Genomic DNA, 25,622 nt, shown 5'->3' on the forward strand with positions numbered 1-25,622 from the left:
CCTTTGATCACCCCTGATGTTGTTTACCTTAGCTGCCAGTGTCATTAGTACAGTACTGTAGTAATGTCATTGATCCCCCCAAAAGTGTCAAAAATGTCAGGTGTCCGATCTGTCTGCCACAATGTTGCAGTCCCGCTAAAAATCGATGATTGCTGCCATTACAAGTAAATAAATAAGTAAATAAATAAAAATTTGCGATAACTTTTGCGCAAACCAATCAATATACGCTTATTGGGATTTTTTTTTTACAAACATATGTAGCAGAATACAAATTAGCCTAAAATTATGAAAAAAAAATAGATTTTTAAATTTATTTTATTGGGAATTTTATATAGCAGAAAGTAAAAAATATTGTTTTTTTTTTCAGAATTGTTGCTGTGTTTTTGTTTATAGCACAAAAAATAAAAATCGCACAGGTGATCAAATACCACCAAAACTAAAGCTCTATTTGTGGGGAAAAAAGGACATCAATTTTATTTCGGTACAGCGTCGCACGACTGTGCAATTTTCAGTTAATATAATGCAGTGCTGTATCGCAAAAAATGGCCTGGTCATTAAGAGGGTAAAACATTCCAGTCCAGAAATGGTTAAATGAGTCTTCCAAGTCCTTTTGGTTCACCAAGGCAAAATCAGCATTCAAAGAGATCCTTCGGGGTTCCCAAATGCACCCTTCGAATTGTAATGGTTTATCTGATTTCATTGGCCTATTGCAAATAAAAAGGGAAACAGTGAGCACCCCCGGCATGTTCATTGCTGTAGCAGAAAAGGCCTAGGATTATCTTTATTAGTCTTTACCTTGGATCAGTATTGGGCAATAGCACTCAATTAAGAACGGTATCACCAAAGGCTGTTTTTCTTATAGTTGCCCATGAAAATCCCCAGCTAACCACCAGTGTTGGGGGTAACGAGTTACAAAGTAACGGATTACAGTAACTACATTACTTTTTTTGGTAACGTAACTAGTTACAATACTAATATTGGTAACTAAACTACTTTACTAGGCTATAGGAGGTAACTACACTACTTTACTAGGCTATAGGAACGCGCTTTCCTGCGTTACCCAAGCCGTGCGATACAATTGTTATTTCGAAGAATAGAGAGGGATGAAGTTTATGACTTTTTGTTGCACTTTATGTTTTATTCTGTTTTTTCAGGTTTTGTTCTCATGTTTCCCAAAGCCTGTGTTTATACAATAAACTCTATGCAGAAAAAGTGTCATTTATCTTCTTCTACACGGTCAATTAAGAAAGAGGAAAGTAAAGTAATAAGTAGTGAATTTACTTTTCAAATGCAGTAACTAGTAAAGTAATCTCGTTACAATTTACAGAAGTAACTAGTAACTAGTTTTTTTGAGTAACTACCCCAACACTGCTAACCACCATATCATAGTCTTGTGTGATCTCCAAAGAAATGACCAGTTACTTTGTTGAAGAGTTTACGATTCAAAGATGTTAATATCTAACTGCCCAGTGGACTGCTTATTTAACCTTACATTGTATGTTTGTCTGTAAACATAATTTCATATGTTGCAAATTAAATCTTACGTAGTGTGACAGCAATTGAAAAGTGAAAATTGTATATCAGTCATTCAGAAGTGGAAATGCCAGCTAGGAGTATATTTGTTAATATGGAGCTGTGCTAAAACATATTCATGGGCATTTAGTTCAGCTGGGTAACCTTGGTGTGCACTGAAGATAACAATGTATTTGAAACCATAATAAGCCATCTCCTCCATACACACTGGTTTTTCAGATGTTGGAGGCCAATTGACGAAAACCAAAATTCTGCCAGCACCATTTCTGCACTGCATTGTCGGTCAGAAAAAAAGAAAAAACAAAGCTGAACTTCATTATTCACCAGTTTAATCGTGTTTACTTCCACACACTTCCCAGCTGAATAACTTGTGTACAGATTTCAAGAGTGCAGTTGTGCTTGTCAAATTTCATTAACTATGCAAAGGCTTTCTTACCTCTGGGCTTGTAAACTATGACCAGACATACAACATTTCTGTTACAAACAAAGATTGTAGATGACAGAATTCCCCCGGTTCATGTACATCTGGAAGGCAGATTTAGGAGCGTAGGCCAGTAGTATCCCATACCATTGCATAACATAATACTACAAAAAGGTTGATATAATGTTTTAACTTGTGTCAACAATATGCTGCATGAAAATGTATACAATCTATCTTGTGTTATTATTACTTGAAATTTAAAACATTGTGCTTTCCTTTTTTTTTTTTTTTTTCTTTTTCTAATGCTTTTTACCGGACTATGGCTTTTCTATATAAATAATTATAAATAAAATTTTAGGTTATTAAAATTAGTGTTCTAATGTGAATAGTGAGTTCCCACATTAGGGTTCTCAATTTACATTTGAATACACTAAATACACAAAATGTAATTATTATTGGCAAAAATTATATAGACATGTAGAAAGAGTAAATGGAAGGTTGTTCTCTACCTAAAGCAATTAATTAGTCCATTATAATTGATAGAGCATGGTGCCATTGTTGCTTATTGTGCCAGCTGGTAAAAGGCAGCAACAAAGGTAATTCGGTTTTAGCTAATCTTTTTGAATTGTTTTCATTTAGGCAGTGCAAGATTAAACTCTGTAGGTGGCCCCTAGGCAGATGAAACCTTTGAGGCCCCCCCCCCCCACAGGTTTCCGGAAGTTTCTCGTGTGTGCACTCTAGTGGTATAACATTGAACTAAGTAGTGCACACGTTGGCTGCTAGAGGGAGATGACCATCACTAATGTATATTACACGTATGTAGGTTGCACCAAATCTTTTTTTACAGCTGAATGAAGATGAGCTTTTAAGAGACAAACTGTAATGCGAACCTGATGTCTATGGGTTATGTACTTTCACCACTTGCCGCAAAATCACGTACCTGTTCCTCATTCTTCTTCAAGTGGTTGTACTGTTGTGATGCCTGCAGCTGGCCAGAGACCCGAACAAAGCCGGAATCCGCTTTGATCGGGTGTTGGATCTAGTAACCTGGAAGCAACGTCATGACATTACTTCCAGTTTACTTTAGCCTTAAAAGCATCAGATTTTTTTTTTTTTTTAAAAATGCCAGTATTCAAAACAGCCAAACTTGTGCTTTGAATGCTTTTAAGTGCAAAGGAGGGATCTGGGGTCTTATCCCACCAGATCCCTCCAAAAAAATACCTGACATGTAACTATTGCAACTAACTATTGCATGGATGTTTACATTCCTTGTGACAGCAATGAAAGTGATTAAAAAAAAAAAAAATTAAAAGGACAGTGTAAAAATCAAAAAAATAAATAAAATAAATGAGAAAAAAAATTAAAGCATCCCATCCCTTCGTGCTTGTGCACAGAAGCAAACGCATACGTAAATCAGGCCCGCAAATGTAGACAGTGGTCAAACCACACATGTGAGGTATCGCTGAGATCTTTAGAGTGAAAGCAATAATTCTAGTACTAAACCTCCTGTGTAACTGTAAACTGGTATGGTAGTTTGTCGCCATTCCACGAGTGTGCGCAATTTTAATGCATGATATGTTTGGTATCTATTTACTCGGTGTTACAATATTTTTCACATTATACAAAAGAATTGGGCTAACTTTACTGTTTTGATTTTTTTTAATTCATGAAAGTGTGTTTTTTTTTTTTTAAAAATTGCATTTGAAAGACCGCTGCGCAAATACAGCATTACATAAAATATTTGCAACGACCACCATTTTATTCTAAAGGGTCTCTGCTAAAAAATATATAAATGTTTTGGGGTTTTAAGTAATTTTCTAGCAAAACATACACATTTTAACTTGAAAGCAACAAGTGTCAGAAAAATGATTAGTCCTTAATTGGTTAAAGTGATACTTAAAAGAGAAGTGTTAATGACGATAATTCATTCACATAAATCTTATGTATCACTATATTTTATTTTTTGTTTTTTTGAAAACTCCTTTAACCACTTTACCACCGGAGGATTTTGCTGTCTTCCGTCCAGGCCACTTTTTGCGATTCGGCGCTGTGCGACTTCAACTGACAATTGCGCGGTCGTGCGACGCCGTACCCAAACGAAATTTACGTCCTTTTTTCCCACAAACAGAGCTTTCTTTTGGTAGTATTTGATCACCTGTGCGATTTTTACTTTTTGCGCTATAAACAAAATAAAAGCGTTTATTTTGAAAAAATAACAATATTTTTAAAATTTTTTTATATGAAATTCCCCCCAAAAAAGATGTAAAAACCAATTTTTTAAAACATTTTTGGCCAATTTGTTTTATGCTACATATGTTTGGTAAAAAAAATCGCAATAAGCGTATTTTGATTGGTTTGCGCAAAAGTTATTGCGTTTACTAACAAAGGGAAAGATTTCTGTCATTTTTGGTGTTTTTTTTTTAACGCGTAATGGCGGCGATCTGCGATTTTTTTTGCGGGACTGCGACATTGCGGCGGACAGATCGGACCCTTGACTGACATTTTTGACACTTTTGGGGGTACCAGTGACATTACTGCAGTAATCAGTGCTATAAATATGCACTGTTACTGTAAAAATGACACTGGCAGGGAAGGGGTTAATTTTATTGGAGAGGGAGGGGTTAATGTATGCCTGGTGCTTACTGACGTGTAGGGGGGGAGGTGACTGTGTGAGTCACGGACAGATCGGATGTCCAGCTATGCTGAACAGTCCGATCTGTCACTCCCTGTCACTATGGAGATCCGCCCGCTGTGTTTACACACAGCGGGCGGATCTCCAGACTCGATCCCCGACGATCGGGTAAGAGCAGCGGCGATTGCCGCTGCTCCTCCCCTGGCCCGACTCCCGCTGTGAATGAAAACAGTGGGAGCGAGCCTCCGGCGGCGCGCAAGCGCCGCCCAGAAGGGGGAGTGTCTAACGACGTTAATACTACGTCGCTGGACGATAACGAACCACTCTGCCGCAGTAGTATTACTGTGAGCGGTTCTAAAGTGGTTAAATACCTTATTCCTGTAGCGCTGTTGTGTGGTCACATGATCTTTCCCCATTCTTTGGTATCTATAGAGAAAGATATTTGGGAGGGGCTTCTATTTCTCTGCTGATGTATGCTCTCTTCAGTGTCTGTGTTTGGCATGGCCATCCCTGATTGGTGCTGTACTAGTCACATGACTAAAAAATAAAAAAAATAAGTTTTACAGAAGCAATTCAAATTAGATTATAAATATCAAATAACTGTTTTACAGCCCTCAATAAATCTTTATTGAACATCAAATGTGTATTTTTTGTGCATTACTATGGTGTAGGCAGAATCGCAGATGACTGACACTAGCTTTTATTTTGTTCAGATGGCATCTGCATCCAAGGCTCTTTTTTTTCCAATATCATTTTTATTGAGATTAACATACCAGATAGTGTAATACAATTGGGTAGTACAGCATTGGTGTTTCCAGACATACAACTTAGCAACATCCATTCCTAAACTGATTAGTGTGCAATAAGGATTGGATCCAGCTAGGGAACAGAGTAGAACTTAAGCTGAGGAGCATTGAAATAGGTGAGCTGAGATATAGATATCGCTCTCCCTCTCCCGAACATCCTATTGAGATCAAACTGTGTTATGGGGTGGGAGGCTACATCCAATCTCTGATATTAGTTCCTACATCTGTATGATTAACATATGTAGGGACTTGGTAAAAAAAAAAAAAAAAAAACAATTGCAGTATGCACGAGGAGAACAATAATACTTCAAGTAGATAGGGAATACTTGTAAACAATGGTAAAAAAATAAAGGTGCGTGTAGGGTATATGACTCCCAGTATGGTTCTGGATGATCAGGTAAACTTTGGGTAGAGAGAAGGGCCAAGTTGTAAGGGGGGGGGGGTTAGGGTAAGATAGGCGGGAGAAGGGGATTTTGGTGGGCAGACATTTAGAAAGAGAGTGTGGAGGTAGCAGGGTATTGGGTGTTGGGGTAGCATTACGATAGATCTGTGGAGACTTATACCAGGGAATAATCCTATTTGGGAGATGAGCAAATAGAGTTTCGATTCTTGAGCCAAGATGACCAGGATTCTTGGAATTTTAGATAGGAGGCGTTTTGGACTGATAATACCTTTTCCATTTCACATGATTGAGGGTGGATATTACGTCGGTGATGGTTGGGGTTGATTGTGCTCTTTTTGTTTTTACTTTACAGGTAGTAGAGATTACATTAGAAATATTTAATACTGATTTTTATTAAAATTAAGCGTTTTTGTGAGTTTCTTAGTAAATGTAATCAATCAACATACTATATCCCGCCGCCATAGCATTTAACAATAGAAGGACATGGAGGAAGAGGGAGGTGTCTTTTACCACTGTGTATACACCCACATGTGTGACTCTATAGTCATGTGGGTGCAGAGATGAGATAAAGGAGGAAATAAAGAGCTTAGAAGGGAACCGAGCATGTTCCGTAGAGGACACCAGCTGGTCTACACAATTTTGGGTGCAGTGGGGACACAGAAGATGACAGGGAGAGCTGAAGGGAAAATCTTACTGGTATGTTTTAGTCTACGCAAAACAAATGCTGTAGTGGCTTTGTGATTGTGAACACTCTTTTATCTAATGCGAGGTATATCTGGGTCTAAGTTTAACCAGTTCAAGACCAAGCACTTTCACCCCCTTCCTGCCCAGACCAATTTTCAACTTTCAGTGCTGTCGCGCTTTGAATGACAATTACGTGGTCATGCAACATTGTATCCATATGAATTTTTTCATCAATTATTTCAGACAAATTAAGCTATTAGATTGTAAGCTCTTCTGAACAGGGCCCTCTTAATCCTCTTGTATTTTATTTTATTGTAACTGTATTGTCTCCATTTTATATTGTGAAGCTCTTCATGAAGTGTTGGCGATATATAAATCCTGTATAATAATAATAATAATTTGGTGGTATTTAATCACCATTAGGTTTTTTTATTTTTTGCTAAATAAACAAAATTAGACGGAACATTTTAAATTTAATTTTTTTTTTTTTTTTTTTATAAAATGCTGCAAATAAATAATCTTTAGAAAAGGGTGCGTACAAGAGCAAAGCCCGTATATGCACTAGCAGCGCTAAACACAGTCCTTATAACAAGGGCAGCGAATATATGGCTATAATGATGGTAAGTCGATCTTTACTATATAAAGTACATCAAAGTTCATAAAGTTCATAAAGGATGAGTCATGCAAGAACTGGGGTGGAGAGAAAATCTTATATCTTGATGAAACTGGATAGAATTAGTGCCGCATAAACACAGAAAAACTTCTTTGCTGTTCCTGCAACAGCCACCAAGATCCTTCACCACACCGCTGTGCTCCCCCCTATGCAGTGAAAACGTACCCTTAACACTTGGGTAAAGCGCTTTGTTTACACCAGTGATCCTCCACTCTACAATGGCGATCCACCCTAGTCCTCAGCTCCAGCTGGTAGAATAGTAATCAACGCCTCCTCCTCTCCTCTCACATGTAAAGAGAATGACAGGGACCCATAGCGTAACATGTACACACCAAACTTTTATTAATATTAAAATCTCACTCACATGGGATGAAATGTAATTAAGCAGAATGGTACACCGAAGGTAATATCCCGGTCTCCCCACCGGCAATGCTGCCTCCACTATGCCGCACGGTCCGGGTGATCCAGCCGCCGACCTCCCGGTTCGCGCCAAGACTCAGACAGCGTGACGTAGGGACTCCAAAACACTCTACGGGGTTACCAGGGTAGCCGCGTGCTCACGCCCTTTCATCCTACAGTTGTTTTTGTGTCATTCCCATTGAGTATTGCATATACATAAGCGCTGAGTGGGTTGGAAGGGACCCGTGGGTTTTATCTTACTCCTTTTATTTAAATAAATAATCTTTCTTCATAAATTTAGGCCAAACTGTATTCTGCTACATTTCTTTGGTGAAAATAACCTAAAACAGTGTTTATTATTTAACAAACAAAGAAAGGGTACACCCTAAACATACATTTTTAAAGCTGGTGCTGCTATAAAGACCAACATACAAATAGAACCACAGAAAATAGCTCACACATACAAAGAAAAAGGTTACTTTCAAATCTTACAAGGCTAATTAAAAACACCTAATCTTAATAAGTTAATTTTGTGATTTAGTCACAACATATGGCCATACCGTGCTTAAGACCACTACTGTGTTAAAGTACCCCATTTTCAGTGGGTCCTACACTATTCATAGAATTAAAGATATATCCCACTTCTCTTAACCATGGGAGATACTTAGGCCCCTTTCACGCTAGCAGACCGTTCAGATCCGCCTGTCAGCTTTTTTGGCAGATCTGAATGGATGCCCCATGCATCTCTATGGGGCATCGGATGTCAGCGGAGACATGTCCGCTGACATCCGATCTGGTTCGTCAAATCTGGACGGATGGAAACCCTATTTTCCATCTGTCCAGCAGATCGGATGGGATAGGATGAGAACGGACAGGCGCTCAATTCTCATCCGATTCCCCCATAGAGAACAACGCGGACCTGGCAGCTCTGTCTCTGCACAGAGCGCAGAGACAGATGCCATCCGCCTGCTCAGCGGGGGGGGGGGGGGATCGGCAGGTCGATCCCCCACTGAGAAAAACGGATTCCGCCGACAGACTCCCATGTGTGAAAGGGGCCTCACTCCTTACATGGGAAAAGTGTGCTAGCTGCAGATTGCACTGCTTAAGCTGCACTATTAAATGACTCCTCCTATAACTACCTACTGGTGGACACTGACAATGAAGTACTAATGTGGGAGAGTCTGGTCAGCACTCAATATGTAACAAACAAACAAAGGGTTGGGGGGGGGGGGGCACACCCTAAACATACATTTTTTTTGTTTAGTGTTTATTATTTAGTCTGTAGGAAAGTTATAGGGTCCACAAACTATAGAATGTGATGTGAATGTACAATATATATGTAAACGCTGCGTAAAATTGATGGCTGATTAATAGATATTAATAGATAATAGACAATAGCTGAGAATGCCTCCCTTTAAAAAAAAAAAAAAAACTTAAGTGGATGTTAACCTGATTCATAAAATTTGATTTAAGTGCATATATCTGTAGCGTTTTCTTATCTCTCTCCAAAGCCCTAGTCCCGTGTCTTTCTGCTGCTCTATTCTTCTGTTATCAGTATGATAACTTCTGACAAGTTCTCCGACAACCGAGATAAAACCAGCCCGGAATTTGTGTTGGGGTGGGTGCATAGAGAGAATAGCAGAGAGCTGGTCTATTCACAGAACAGCTCTGCACATTCCTTCCTTCCTCTGCCTATATGGAGTGGGGGTGTGTGCCTTTCCTCCAATCAGCTGTCACACAGTGTATGCCAAGAATCCACACCCAGTGCTGAACAGGAAGAAAAAATCTCTAACATGATGTGCACTTTCTTATGAATATAGCAAGCTGAAGACAGCAGATGTACAAATAAAACGTATGTAGGGAGATCTGTTTAATCTCTGTGTATCATCTGAGGCTGTTCACTTCACTGGGTATGTGTGAGATGTACATCCACTTTAACCTAATGTGTTAACTTGGCCTAATATCTTTGTCATTAAAAAAAAAACATATACATATACAGTACATTTATTGCATTACAATATAGGGAACATCCCATTCATTATCCAACTGGAGAAAAACTGTTTAACCTTTTATGCTATGTTTGCCATATTTTGTGTTTGGCTGACACACTTCGTTACGTTCTGTTCCCCTCTTTATGGATGTTGTTTCATGTAATATTATTATTATTATTAATACATTTTGTATCTCTTTTTTAAAAATCAAAACTTTTCTGTGTAATCTATACCGTACCATGAAAGTCCTAAGTGCCTCCAACCCCCGACTTTTTAGACACTAGATCTCAGAGGACGCAGGTACATGTACTTAGATTATGTGTGTAGCACACATTCTTTAGTATTTTTGATTTCATCAAATACAAAAGCTGAAGTCTGGGCAAATTAAATACACAAGGAAAATGATATATTAATGAAAACACAGCTGCATTACCTACCTATGTCTCCTTGGTAGACTTACAGTCAGACACGGAAGCTTGCTTGGAGCAGATCTAAGCATTGAGGATTTTTTCAGGAGCTGGCGTTTGTGAGATTTGTATTATGTACTGTGGATAGGTCAAGAAGGTAGACATTTTAAGTCAATTGGTAACTTTCTCAGTATATTTAATTTAGTGTTTAAATAGTGAAATGTATCAAAAACTATTTTCACCTACTTTGCATGTGGTATATAGTAGTGTTTAGGGATGTGTAAATCAGTCCCCGTCTGATTTGCAGTCATTTTCATGAATCATCCTCAAAATTTGGAGAATCCAAACCCAACTGAAATTTATGGGGTGAATGTTGATATTAATTTGTTACTTTTGTGGGGGCTGATAAACTGTTGTCAAGATGAGCCGTAAGAAGTCAGGTACTGCCATGGGGCACATGTACTAATTCCAAAATTTAAATAAATAAATGTTCAGCGGGGAGAGGTCATTTTTATGGGGTTTTAAGAGCTACATTGAACATACACAAATGTTTTAAAATACAGATTCAGGGGATGCTTCAGTGTTTAGGAACAGCACAATGTTCATAGACCCTTATCAGTGACATCATATTCTGTAAGTGCATATTTGGCTGTGGAATTTTTTGTTGTTTTAGTTTTTAGAGGTAGCCTTGTATGCAGCAGCATCCCAATCTGTTTAATTCCAGTTCATTAAAACTTTGTTCAGGTACTAATATCAGCAACTCACATGTCACTAAGCATAACATTCTCCTCCAACTGTTTCCCCCACATTTATATAATATTTAGGTTTTGGGAAGGTTGAAAAATGTCCTGGAAACCTGTCAGTCTCTCTTCACCCCCTTCACCCCCCCCCCCCCCAAACCCATGCCCAAGTATCATCTTCTGTCTAAAAATGGCAGCATCTGGCAGTATTGGCACACATGCAGAAGACAAATGTTATACAAGACTGCTATAGTATGGTCAAATAGTTTCACAGACTCCTCAGGTTGTGGGGTTGTAGTGGGATTAGCAGATGAAAAGGAGAGGAAAGAGAGCATATTAGTACCATTGGCAGACAGCTAGCTCCTCTGTCCCTGGCAGGATGTAATGCAGCATTTTCAATCTAGAAACAGGGTAATGTTAGCTTTAGCAGATTTAGATGGACTTTGACTAATGAATAAGAGCTGGACCCAGCTCATACTTTTTAAGCACTTTCGGCAAAATTTTTTCCTTTTAGAAAAAAAAATTGAAATGAATGAATAAAAAATTACCACTATAAGTACCCCTAACAGTAGTAACTGGTTTGACCCTCTAACTGCCACTTTTCCTGGACAGCTTGGTCCGCAAAAGAAAACTGAAAAATAACAGACTTACTGGGCGGATAACTAGGTGAAAAAAAAGTGAAAATGCCTTAAAAAAAAAAACACATACAGTCAAAAAATCATGAAATTTGTAAGCTGCAATGTAATACATTTTAGTTTTGGAGTTTATTACTTCTTTAATTTAAGCATTTTGCAGGTGCAGGTCATGTATCATAAACAAATGTCCTGATATATTTTTATTATGTCTTTGGCCAAATGGAAGTTTACAGGACTGTTGACAGAAAAATGTTAACAGTACATGCCCGCACTTAGTGTGCAGAGTGATTGATCCACCTGAAACTGGTTGTATAGTGATGGCATGTCATGCCATTCCTGCCAGACAAGCAGGTATGTAAACGCTGACCACCACTGCACTCACACACATCACTAACTTCCATCCATACCAATGTACTTCTCTGACTACTTCTGTATCTTCATTCTTCTCTACTGATTGCCATCGTGTTCCCCTACTTTCTGCCACCACATTACTCTATTGGCCTCTACTGCAATTTCTAATCACTCAATGGCCACTGCTTTGGAGCTGCACTCCTCCACAAGTGTAATGGCATACCAGATAATACCTACTGCTTACACTGTGCTATACATTACGTTGCCTAGATTATCATAAAAACAACAACCTCTACAATCAACTGTACAATGTTAGCACTAGGGAATCGTATTTTGTCCTATTTTTCAAACTTTTGCTAGTTGTATAAAAAAGCATACTTTTCTTTTTTTTATACATTTAAACAAAGCAATTTTTAATTTTTTTTCTCATTACTTTGACTAAAGCAGACTTTTGTTTTGTATGTGTGTCAATAAGGTCTGGTCCTAATACCCCCACCTATTCTGTAAAAATCTGAAATATGATTTCTGCAAACTCAGACTTTTTTTCCTCTCTGTAACTAACATTTTGAAACTTGTTCTTACTGGTCTAATATTACTTTCAATTTCATTATTGCTATAATTTTTTTTTACAGTCTTTGGGAGAAGGCATTACTGGCAGCTTTTGTGGACTTATTTTTTCTCTTGCTTAAAGAAATCTGCATGATATGGATTGCTCTGGGCTTGTTTTGGGGCTGTGATAGTAAAATTCAGGGCAGGGTTGATTTACTAAATGCAAATAGACTGTGCTCTTTGCAAAGTGCAGTTGCGCCCAGCAAGTGCAGTTGCGCCAGAGCTTAATAAACAGGGTAAAGCTTCACTTTGGAAAGAGTACCCAATTACATGCAAGAAAATTAGAAAATGTAAAAAAAAAACAGCATTTTTGCTTGCACATGATTGGATGATGGAAGTAAGCAGGGCTTCACCCCATTTACTTACTTACTTAACTCATGAGCAGCTTCACTTGCAGAGTTCAACTGCACTTTGCAAAGTGCACAGTCTATTTGCCTTTAGTACATCAACCCCCGAAGACTCCTCCTTGTCATAATCTAGCCATAGCTAATTGAACTACCAGGGGGGGTATACGGGTGACAAATTGCACTGACATGTTCTATTTAAAGCGGAGTTCTACTAATTTTTTTAACTTGCTATCAATCCAATGCCCATCCTCCGTTCGCATTTAAATGGTAACTATTTATTTTTCTTAGCACCTCTATTTCCTTATTTTTTTGAGCACTTCTGGCTCCAGCCACCTAAGCAATGGCGTAATAAGGCGCTCCCTATGAACACCTGGGATATCGATGTCATGTATCCCAGGAGTCCATGGGAGTTGCCTAATACCAAAATCTTGCGCTATTTCCCATCCAGAAAATGACACGAACTGGAGGATCACGAAAATATGATGTTTACTGATTGACAGGTTGCTTTAGCAACATGGGCGGGAACTTCCACCAACGCCACCATTGCCATGGCAAGGTGTCAGGAGCAAGGAGAGCCTCACGGTGGCACTACTGCTCAGGTGTGAGATCAGGAGGTGCATGCTGGGGAGCCAGCTGCACTGAATCCTGGAAAATGGATACAAGATGGCTTTAGATGCCCACAATGGAGATGGACCCTGACTACTTCCGAGATCCAGGTAGTTTTATTCAATTTAAATCTAAATTATAAGGACTACATTATTAAATATTGCATATAAAGTGGACCAAATTACAGAGCAGTATTAAAAAAAAAAAAAAAAAACTCGACTTGGGGGACTGGATCTCTGCTTTAAAGGAATGAATGAGTGAACAAATTAAATTCAGCAATGAGGTAGGCATTCATCTCTTGAAGGCCTGACTTGTTAGAGCTGAAACACATCTTACATGACTTGTATAATCACTCACTCCCTAATTATGATACCAGTAGCTGAATTTTTAAATTAGGCCTTACTAATTTCCTAGACTTTGTTAGCCTCAATGCAATACTACACCCAAAAACAAAGTTGTAATATATATTGCAACTTACCAATCATTAGATGTGGTGGTTGTATCCGTTTTCTAGGCTTTTTTTCCCCCTCTAATTTCCCCTGGTGATCTGGTCAGTAATAAACCTCCAGTATTATACTAACACCACTCTGGATGAATGAGGCAGAAGTGGACAAGGAAACTATTAGAGCCATCACATCTAAGAAATGCAATATAATAAATGTTTGCTTTGGGGTTTAATGCTGCTTTAATGAAGGTATGATCTTTTGTGAGACATACATCTCTTATGAAAACTGTCTTTCAAAGGAGCGTATTCCTGAGCTATTGTGCAACACCTTTGAAAATCTGTGGGATTATTTAACTCTCCTCCTTTTTTCCACTGTGCTTTTGTCTGGCTTTGTATGGTTAAAGATTAATGTTGACTATAACTGGTGTGAATATTGTGGGATATAAAATATCCTAAAGACTTAAACTAAGCAATATACTTGTAAATGAGATTGTAACCCATTCTGGGTACTAGAACTGCTAAAACCTGAAGTTGTGTAGTCTCTGGAGCTAACGCTTTGGTGGTGACCTTTTTTTTCTGTTGCACTTCACAGGAGTTTGCTGCACTGACAAAAGAGCTGAATGCATGCAGGGAACAGCTTCTCGAAAAAGAAGAAGAAATTTCAGAATTGAAAGCAGAAAGGAATAACACAAGAGTAAGTTAATTGGATTCGTTATTCCAACATCTCAATTTTCTCTTTTTTTTTTTTATAGGCTGAGTTTGGTAAATCACAAGTATCTGCAATCCCTTTATCAATGGTTTATTCATATCATTAATATGTTTTTTAAACTGTAATTTAAAGTGATTTCAAAGGTTGTAATTAACCAGTTCTTGACCGGAAGGATTTGCCCCCTTAATGACCAGGCCATTTTTTGTGATTCGGCACTGCTTTATTTTACTGGACAATTGCTCAGTCATGCGACGCTGTACCTAAATAAAATTGAAGCCTTTTTTTTCCCTCACAAATAGAACTTTCTTTTGGGGGTATTTGATCATATGTGAAATTTTTATTTTTTGCTCTATAAACAAAAAAAGACCGACAATTCTAAAAAAAAAAAATATATATATTTTTTACTTTCTACTATATAACATTCCCCAAAAAAATGTAAAAATCAAATTTTTTTATCCTTTCAGGCCAATTTGTATTCTGCTACATATTTTTGGTAACACAATTTGCAATAAGCGTATTTTGATTGGTTCGAGCAAACGTTATCGCGTCTATAAACTAGGGGAAAGCTAGATATCATTTTTATTTATTTATTTTTTACTAGTAATGGCGGCGTACAGTGATTTTTAGCGGGACTGCGACATTGAGGTGGACAGATCGGACCCCTAACTGACATTTTTGACACTTTTGGGGGGACCAGTGACATTACTACAATAATCAGTGCTAAAAATATTCACTGTTACTGTAATAATGACACTGGCAGGGAAAGGGTTAACCTAGGGGGGATGAAAGGGGTAAATGTGAGCCTAGGGGAGTGTTTACTAACTGTGGGGGGAGGGGCTTGTGAAATGACCATAGAGGCCTGTGATCCTATATAGAAGGATCACAGGCGCTCTGTGATAATTTCAGAGAAAACAACGGTCGGCTGTGTTTACAACTGCTCACCAGTGTTCTCTCTTAGCAGGGAGCGATTGCGGGTGCCTGGCGGCAATCGCGGCCCCTGGTCGCATGCATCGGCATCCCTACTGCCTAGTGGGGGCGTGCACTACCAGCGGCGCATGCTCGTCCCCATGACTGCTCCCGCGAGCTGACGTACCCATACATCAGTTCGCGCTGCCGCTGTAAATCTGCGGCGGGCGGTCGGCAAACGGTTAAAAAAAGAAGAAAAAAAAACTAAAATAACAAACATGTTGTATTTTAAACAATATGGGAATATCCACGCTAAAACATATAGAATGAATAAAGGAACACATAAGCAGCTCGCATAAATTTTGTTGATTGCAAAAAAAAACCTGATAAATAAAAAGTCCATATGCAGCGCTAAAAATAAAAGCATATTAGTCCATAACCATTGAAGAAAATGAAGAAACGAGATCCCAACACCAGCTTCAGTGTGAAGAGGCAGCACACCACACCACAATGCCAACAAAAACTCCTTACCAGAGCCAAAGAAGATAATGAGCATATGAGAAATACAACATGATCGGCATTAATGATCAGATGGGCGGACTCACATCAACCACTTTTACAGGGCAGGAATCCATTCAAATCTATCCTCCATGCAGACCCCACTGTTGCGCTGAATTTATCCGTGTGTGAACTCACACACAGAGGTGATGCCACCAGAAAGAAATTATAAAACGGCATATAGTGAAGGTCCATAAAAAATATCACAAGGTTTAGTAAACTGGTACTTACAAAGGTACATCAGATAAAAACTTCAAAGTGTACATGGAAAGCTGCCGCGGCTCATAGCGTACTTGTATCTCAGCATTCTACTGACGCATTTCATCCAATCGGATTTCTTCAGAAGCATGAATGTGAATGTTATATTTTACATTTTACGTACAGTAATTAGTCACCCCTTTGCTCTCTCCCTCTGCCAGCATATACACTTTTGAAAGCTGTGTTTCCTGTACAAGTTTTGGATAGGAGTGGAGAGGGATTAGAACCCTAGTCAGTTTCTATGGCTGTCTGTGCCCCGTTAAGGAGATACATCCTCTCTAACTGTCCTGTTTACCACTATCGTTGAAAGTGGAAGTAGAAGAAAAACACAAATTTTTGGTTGTCCCCGGAAAAGTAAGGGGAATTCTTCCAATGAGGACACTAGTTCTGGTGACCTGAGGGGCCCCAAGAGATTCCATTAATTTTCAGGGATTACCTCCCACTTCCTACTTGGCTATGGGACAGAAAGTGAAAATAAATCTCCCCAAAGGGACAAAGATGGCAAAAACAAACCTTATAGGGGTTATAACCCTCCTTTACTCTATCAGAAATGAAAAAGAAAAAGTTTTGCCTATAATTATTTTTTAACTACTTGAATGCTGGGCATTTTTACCCCTTTCCTACCCAAACTCATTTTCAGCTTTCAGCGCTTTCGCACTTTGAATGACAATTGCGCGATCATGTAACACTGTACCTAAACAACATTTTTATCATTTTTTTTTTTAGACTGATAGAACTTTCCTTTGTTGGTGTTTAATCGCTACTGTTTTTTTTTTTACTTTTTGCTTAAAAAAATGAAGGACTGAAAAATAATTTTTTTCTTAGTTTCTGTTATACAGTTTTGTAAATAGGTATTTTTTCTCCTTCACTGATGTGCGCTGATGAGGCTGCACTGATGGGCACTGATAGGCTTCACTGATGGGGTGGCATTGATGGGCACTGATTAGGTGGCATTGATAAGAAGGCACTAATATGCAGCACTCATGGGCACACATATGTGGCACTGATATGCAGCACTGATGAGCACTAATATGTGGCACTGATGGACACTGATTGGTGACACTGACGGACGGCACTGATGGGCGGCACTGATGAGCAGGCACTGAAAGGCAGCAGTGTCTAGCATCATTGATGGGCACTGGTTGGCATTACTGATGGGCATTGACGGGCATCACTGATGTGCACTGACTGGCATCACTACTGGGCACTGTTGGGGCTGTAATGATAATCAGGGCGCTGATAATTAGTGCCTTGATTATCTGTGCAGATCTCCCCTGTGAGGAAATTCCACTGTTTGGCTCGCCTCTCACTCTGTCAGTGTAAGGAGAGGAATGGCAATAACTGGCATTTCCTTGTTTACATGATTAAACACAGCTGATTACATGGGTAAAGAGCCTTGTGATCTGCTCTATACCAAGATGGGTGATGCGCCATGTCCCAGGGACAGAGAGCACCACCAATTGGCGCGCTGCATGCCCCCCCCCCCCCCCCATCCTTGCCTTCGCACCAGAATGAGAGAGCCACCTTGCTCCCGTTGTTTCACAATATAGTAGGCGAAAGATATACTCAGTCCTGCACGAGTAGGCTGGTGACCAGCTAGGTCACCTCATAGCTCCCAGTCAGAGAGTGGATAGTAAAGGTGAAGCAGCAGTAAGCACAGGGTCATCCACCTACTCTCTCTCCTTCTATGAACATGTTTAAATACACTGCAGTATAACTGATTGACTCCTAGTACTTCCCCTTCTTCTCTCAGTCTGAGTGCTACGGTACAAGGGATTACAAATAGCTGATACAAAGTAAAAGAGCTAGATGCATTTAAAAATAAATGTAATCATTTTACCCTCCTTAGCGGTATTCCCAAGTGTGGTTCGGGGTTAAATTTCAGTGCCATTAGCGGTAACCCCGAGCCACACTCGGGGTACCGCCAGTGAGCATCGCTGGATCCTGGTAGAGGTTACTTACCTTGTCCCCGAGATCCCGCGATGTATCCCTGCAGCATACGGCAGCCGGATCTTCCGCCCGATGCTATGAGCCCCGGCGTTCGTCTCCTGCAACGTGACGCTCGCAGGGGGGTGGAACCGGCGGCAAATTTGAAAAGTAAAACACACCAAACACACTGATATATTGTAATCCTACTGGATTACATTGCAAAATAAAATAAATTGACATTAGCTTGCCCCCCAGTCCCAGTGCCCTTTCCTGCAGTTGTATATGTATATGTTTACACACACATATATATATATATATACAGTAAAACCTTGGATTGCGAGCATAATTCGTTCCGGAAACATGCTTGTAATCCAAAGCACTCTTATATCAAAGCGAATTTCCCCATAAAAAATAATGGAAACTCAGATGATTCGTTACACAACCATTTATGCATAAGTCCTTCAGTTTATAGTCCATATAAAAAGATTATAGCATTGCGATAGGTTATATAACCATAAAATGTCCATCCACAAATAGCCGCTTCCATAAGGGGATTAGAAGCAAAATCCAGCAGGAGCTACAGAGTATCAAAGAGAAGAGAGGTGCCTCTAAGTGTAGCAATATGGTTCCATTTAATGAAGGTACAACATTTAGCAACTCACATGGTTGATGAATAAAACAGGCACATCTAAGTATGCAGGCATCCGGGGTAAAGCTGTCCACATAGACTATCTTCTGCACCCCCAGCTGCCAGTCTGTAATCCTGACTGGGAAGACCACCCTTCAGTAAAGCGATCTGAAAGCGATGGGCGGCATGGAAGGGATGACAATGATGGCGGTGCAGAGGATGGTCTATGTGGACAGCTTTACCCCAGATGCCTGCATCCTTAGATGTGCCTGTTCCAATCATCAACCATGTGAGTTGCTAAATGTTGTACCTTCATTAAATTTAACCATATTGCTGCACTTAGAGGCGCCTTTCTTCTCTTTTATACTTAGCTGTGACTTGAGACTACTTGTATATCAAGACATCGCTTGTATATCAAGTCAAATTTTATTTGAAAATTTTGCTTGTCTTGCAAAGCGCTCTTAAACCAAGTTACTCTCAAACCAAGGTTTTACTGTATATATATATATATATATATATATATATATACTTATTTATAGTTATTTATTATATTATAATTTATGATTTTGTGTTTCACACTTTATCATACCTGAGATATTATAAAGAAGAACTCACAGTAAAAAAAAATCATATGTAAATAGTTGGTTTGGGCTGCTCATCCTTAAGAATTACTAGCAAAATAATGGTACCGCTTTCAGCACCTAAAATTTAGAAACAATCATACCGCCAGGAAGGTTAAATGAGCAAGTATTAACATTTTTTATGTGCCTGCCTGGCGTTCAGCCATAATTATTAAAATCTAGCAGGAAAAAAACACAGGCAGAGTATAATTAGTTCCATATTAATGTGGAAATCATGATACTTGAGCTATTAACACAGATACAGTACAGAGTATCTGATGATAAGGTTACCACTAACAACTTGAAAACAAGCTCAGAGCTACAATTTGGGAGCCCCTGCTTTTTTAACAGAGATAGGAAGGCTTTTTATGCATAAGCTTTGATAATTCAAAGTATTAAATATAATGTATACCAGCAAACTAATAAAAAAAAAAAAGTGAGTTTTGGTTTTAAATTTGCTATAACTAGAATTTACATTGCATTAATAAGAGTATTCTTAACAATTGCAGTGAATAAAAATCCAAACATCTGGTCAGGTCTTACTAATAGTGATAGAAAGTATCACAGTTCAGAGCAGATTTAGGCTTCTTTCACATTATCATGTCTCGCACGATTAACAGTGTGACTTTGGAGTGCCACTTTGATGCGTCTGTTGGTGCGATTTTGATTCGACTTTACATTCTGTGGATCTAAGTTGCATCAAAAGTCGCACCAAAGTAGTACAGCCACTTTTTCAACGTCGCTGCAACTTTAAGTCGCAGTGATTTGAATGGGTGCCATTGAAAAGAATAGAGTGTGATTTGTCATGCGACTTTGATGTTCAAAGTCGCAGGATAAATCCCACAAGTGTGAATAGAGCCTAAAAGTTTTTCTTACAGCTAAACAATTTTATAATCCCCTTTCTCTTCTTATTTTCCCTAATTTACTAAGAACCAGCAACATGGTAGGACACATGCTCTTAATGAAAGGGCAGAAACTGTGTTTAGGCAGAACCACTCTGTGGATGGCTCTGCTTGTCGCCAGACTCACACTAGTGCAGCCATGATTTGATCCAATTTTCGGTGCAATTATGCAGTGTGACTTTGTTGCGTTATGTTTTGATGTTTTTTTGATACTACAGCCACCTGCCGCCTTCCTAACAACTAATGACTCACCCCTGCTGTCAGGGATTCCTGGCTGACAGCAGAATTTAAACACAGGAGCCTGTTGTAAAAAAAAAAAAAACAGCATGAGGGTTTCTGCATGAGGGTTTCCACAATCTATACCAGGCCCCTTTGGGTCTGGTATGGATTTTAAAGTGATTGTAAAGTTATTATTATTATACAAGATTTATATAGCGCCAACAGCTTACGCAGTGCTTTTCAATATAAAGAGGACAGTACAATTAGTACTATTAGTACTGGTATATACTCAAAACTATTTGGCAAATTATGGGGCAAATAGATCTCTAGCCTGCTTACGCTCAGTGCTCTCTAGATCCAAGATATTAAAATCATAGTGGACTACTTGGATCCTTTACACTGTAATACCCAAGGTACTGTACATATGATTCTTACAAGTGGATTGTTTAACTCAATGAGATGTGGTAGGCATTGTGGTCTTTTCTTTCTGTTTCTGGGAAAAAAAAAATTCTTTTTTGTATGTTTTACTTTTTTTTTTTTTTTGCACAAAATGTTTAAAACTCAATAAAATATACCTATAAAAAATGGATTTTTTAATACAGACTTACCTGTAAAATCCATTTCTTGAAGTACATCACGGGACACAGAGCCATAAATCATAACGTATGGGTTATATAGCCACCTTTAGTTGAAGGACACTGGCAACCAATAAGAATTGATGCCCCCCTATATAACCCCTCCCACACAGGAAGTACCTCAGTTTTGTAGCAAGCAATAAAGACCCCATAAAAGAGGGGAGGGGCCTCTGTGTCCCATGATATACTTCAAGAAATGGATTTTACAAGTAAGTCTGTATTAAAAAATAAATTTTTCTTGTCGTATATCACGGGGACACAGAGCCATAAATCATAACGTATGGGATGTCCCAAAGCGATGCACCTCAGGGGAGGGGGACACCAAAAAATACTGCCATCTGACCCCAAAAAAAGGATTACATCGCTGCCTGCAGAACACTGCGGCCAAATGCAGATTTCTCCTGGGTCCCAACATCCACTTGATAGAAATTAGTGAACATATGCACCGACGACCAGGTCGCTGCCTTGCAAATCTGAGCCATAGAGGCTTGATGGCGATGTGCCCAAGAGGCATCTACTCCTCTGGTAGAATATGTCTTTACAGGAAAAGGTGGAACTTTCTCTACTAAATCATACCCCTGGGTAATAACCTGGCGAATCCAAAAATAATTCATAGATTTAGATGCTGCCAACCCCTTTCTGGGGCCTTCTGGTAGCACAAACAAGCTCTCGGTTCTACGAATCCGAGCTGCCTCCTGTGAGTAAAACGTAGGTGCACACATTAATTTTAAAGAAATATTGCTAGAGATGAAGTAGAAAGCACCACATCCCTTTGTTTAAAGTAGCTACAATGGAGGGGGGCAAAGTGGGACTTTAACGGTGCAAAAATGATGGAGAAAAATCTGAATTCTCAAAAATTGTACATTTTATTACACATAGGAGGTGAGGACAAGACAGTACATCAATATAAAAAAATGATAAAATCAAGAAAATGCACTCGAAAATATCAACTCAAAACTTGAGTTGATATTTTCGAGTGCATTTTCTTGATTTTATCATTTTTTTATATTGATGTACTGTCTTGTCCTCACCTCCTATGTGTAATAAAATGTACAATTTGTGAGAATTCAGATTTTTCTCCATCATTTTTGCACCGTTAAAGTCCCACTTTGCCCCCCTCCATTGTAGGTGCACACATTACATCAAGAGAATGCAATAACTTTTCCTCCTCTGAGGGAGGATCTTGAAAAAAGGAAGGTAGTATAATGTCCTGATTCAAATGAAAGGCGGACACCACCTTGGGCAAAAAACCTGGGTGTGGACGTAAAATCACCCTACCTTGATGAAATATCAAGAATGGCTCTTTACAAGGAAGTGCTGCTAGTTCCATTAGCCTTCTAGCTGAAGTTATCACAATCAAATATAAAAGTTTTCTGGTCAAAAGAACAAGGGGAACTTGCCCCAGAGGCTCAAAAGGCTGTTTTTGCAAAACTGCCAAAACCAAATTTAAGTCCCCAGGACACAATGGTGGCTTCACCGACGGAAGCAAACGTAACATTCCCTGGACAAAAGTCTGAACCAATGAATGGGAAGCGATTGGTTCCTGGAAGAAAACCAATAAGACTGAAATCTGCCCTTTGATAGTGCTCAAGGCCAATTTCATATCTACTCCTGCCTGAAGGAAAGCTAGAATTCTCCAAAAGATATAATTGCGGGGATGACATTTCCTGGCCTCACACCCGGCAATGTAAGATTTCCAGACTCTGTAATAAATGTTTCTAGAGACTGGATTTCTAGCATTTATCAGTTTATGAACTGCAGAGCCAGATACACCCCGCTCCTTTAAGGTTAAGGCTTCAATATCCAAGCCATCAAATTTAGAGACTGTACAGCAGGGTGGAATATCGGACCTTAAGAGAGTAGGTCTGGAAGCAGTGAAAGGGCCCAAGGCCTCGTCACTGCCAATCTCTGGATTTGTGCAAACCAAACACTCCTCGGCCATGCCGGAGCTACCAGAATCACTGGTTTCCCCTGTAGCTGGATTTTGTGCAATAGACGCGGTATCAGCTGCACCAGAGGAAAGGAATATATCAGGGAATACTCCTCCCAAGGAGTCACCAAAGAATCCACTCTGACTGCAAGTGGATCCCTGGTCCTGGACACAAATTTATTCAACTTGTTGTTGAACCTGTATGCCAACAGAACTATGTTTGGGACCCCTCAGCGTAGGAAGATTGATTGAAAAATCGCGAGGTGTAAGGACCATTCCCCTGAAAACATCTGTTGACAACTCAAAAGGTCTGCCTGCCAGTTCTCTATTCCCGGAATAAAAACTGCTTTCAGTCATGGCACAAACTTCTCTGCCCAAGACAAGATGAAGTTCTCCTCTTTCTGGGCTGACCGACTCCTTGTGCCTCTTTAATGATTGATATAAGCCACAGCAGTGGCATTGTCGGATTGTACCCTGACAGGGTGACCCCGAAGCCAGAATTTCAAAGCCCGACTGACTGCTCAGATTTTCAAAATGTTGATGGGGAGACTTTTCTCTACCCAAGACCATTTCCCCTGGACAGTGGCTTCCTCCAGAACCGCTCCCCAGCCGGAGAGACTGGCATCTGTAGTGACTCATTTCTAAGTCACTGGAAGAAAGGATTTCCCTTTCTCTAGATATCTGGTCAACAACCACCAATTTAGACTCTGACCTACTCTTGGTACCAGAGACATGGATCGGTCAAGATACTGAACCTTTCTGGTCCAGGCAGACAGAATGTTGTTCTGTAAGGGTCTGGCATGGAGTTGAGCACAGGGAATTGCCTTGAATTCGGACACCATCTTCCCTAGTAACATCATGCAAAGGCTTATAGAAGGATATCTCAGCCTTACTACGGATCAAACCTGATCCTTCTGGTCTGCGACCTTTCTTGCTTGCAAGAATATCTTTGCCTGTGCTGTGTCTACAGGAAGACCCAGATATTCCAGATGCTGGACCGGCTGTAATGCTGACTTTACAAAGTTCAGCATCCAACCCAGATGTTCTAAGAACTGTACTGTTTGATAGACATTTTGGCTTAGAGTGGAAGCCGATCGATCTATTAGTAATAGATAGTCCAGGTATCCTATTATAGATATCCCTTGGGACCTTAGAACAGCCAATACTGGAACCAGGATCTTTGTGAAAACTCTTGGAGCTGTGGCTAACCCAAAGGACAGGGCCAAAAACTGAAAATTATGGTTCTCTATTGCAAAGCAAAGGAACCTTTGAAAAGCCTGGAATATAAGTACATGAAGATATGCATCCTTGATGTCTATGGATGCTAGAAATTCCTCTCCCTGCAGGGAGGCTACAACTGAATGAATTGACTCCATATTGTAAGTACGAACGTTCAGAAACTGGTTTAAAGCTTTGAGATCCAGAATAGGTTTCACATCCCTGTTTGGTTTGGGGACTATGAAAAGGTTTGAAAAAAAACCCTTGAACTTTTCGTCCTCCAGAACCTCTATTATCACTTTTAGAGCCTTCAGCTGGTCCAATGCCCGAAAGAGAGACCTTTTCAGGGATCTGTCGGTAAACTTGATCTTATAAACCGGGGATATGGGAACACCCGAAATTCCAGCTTGTACCCTTGTGAAGTGGTGGATATAACCCAGTTGTCTTGGATCGATTCCACCCAAACCTTTGAGAACTGCCGCAGCCTTCCCCCTATCCACGTGAGTGGGGGCGCCTCTTCACAGAGAGGGCTTAGTAGAAGACTTGGCTGATTTCTGGACCCAGGGCTTTTTCTGACCCTGCCCTGGAGGCTTGGTTCCGTATCCAGATGGTTGAGGCCTTTTGCCACTATTTGGAAGTAGAAGCACTGGTATTATGAGTGCTGGGGATTTTGAAAGAAGGACGCTTGCTCTTCCTTTTTACAGATAGCAACGTACTCTTCCCCCCCGAGATCTTTTGGATATATTTATCCAGATCATCACCAAAAAGGTATTCTCCCTGAAAAGGGAAGCCAGCCACCAATTTTTTACATGATAATTCCGCAGACCAATTTTTTAACCAAAGGATTCTGCGCATATGCACTGATAACAGAGCAAATTGTGACATTTGCCTTATGGAGTCTGTAAGAGCATCCACTGCAAAACATAAAGTGCGAGGTAGATCTGACAGATCTTCCACAGACTCTCCTTGAGAAGGAACTATCTTGGCCACTCGCTTCATCCGGTCTTTCAAAGACTGACAAACTCCTATGGCTGCTACTGCTGGTTGTATCGCAGAACCTGCAACCGCAAAGGAGGCTTTCAATAAAGATTCCAATGTCTTATCTGCTGGATCTTTGAAAACCTGGGCATTATCCACAGGACAGGTTAAACTCTTGTTAACTGCAGAAATAGAAGCATTCGCAGAGGGTATATTCCATTTCATAGTAAACTTTTCCTCCATAGGATACAATAGTGAAAACCTTTTGGGAGGAACCAAAATCCTATCAGGATGATCCCAATCTTTATACATTTCTTGCTCCAAGAGCAGATGTATGGGAAACGTCTGTAGACTATGAGTAGGGCGCAATGAGCCTAGAGAGGAAAAAGAGACTTCAGCTGTCTCTAGGGGAGGAAATTTGTATCCAGACCAGACCATTTCAGTTAGAGA

The 25,622-nt window shown here is 39.7% G+C and overlaps 1 protein-coding gene across 4 annotated transcripts in view; it reads left to right on the forward strand.

Moving 5' to 3' along the window:
* PPFIA2 (PTPRF interacting protein alpha 2) overlaps positions 1-25,622 on the forward strand; it is a gene marked incomplete at its 5' end in the record, with an annotated part of 484,274 nt that overhangs the window by 219,525 nt on the left and 239,127 nt on the right. For all 4 annotated transcript variants that reach the window (XM_082256724.1, XM_082256723.1, XM_082256722.1 and 1 more), the window contains one exon: positions 14,275-14,376. In XM_082256724.1, coding sequence (XP_082112850.1) covers positions 14,275-14,376 — 102 coding nt within the window. The remainder of the gene's footprint in view (positions 1-14,274; positions 14,377-25,622) is intronic.

Source organism: Pelophylax lessonae (assembly GCF_965119305.1).
Source record: "Pelophylax lessonae genome assembly, chromosome: 4".
In the NCBI taxonomy this organism is placed as follows: Eukaryota; Metazoa; Chordata; class Amphibia; order Anura; family Ranidae; genus Pelophylax; species Pelophylax lessonae.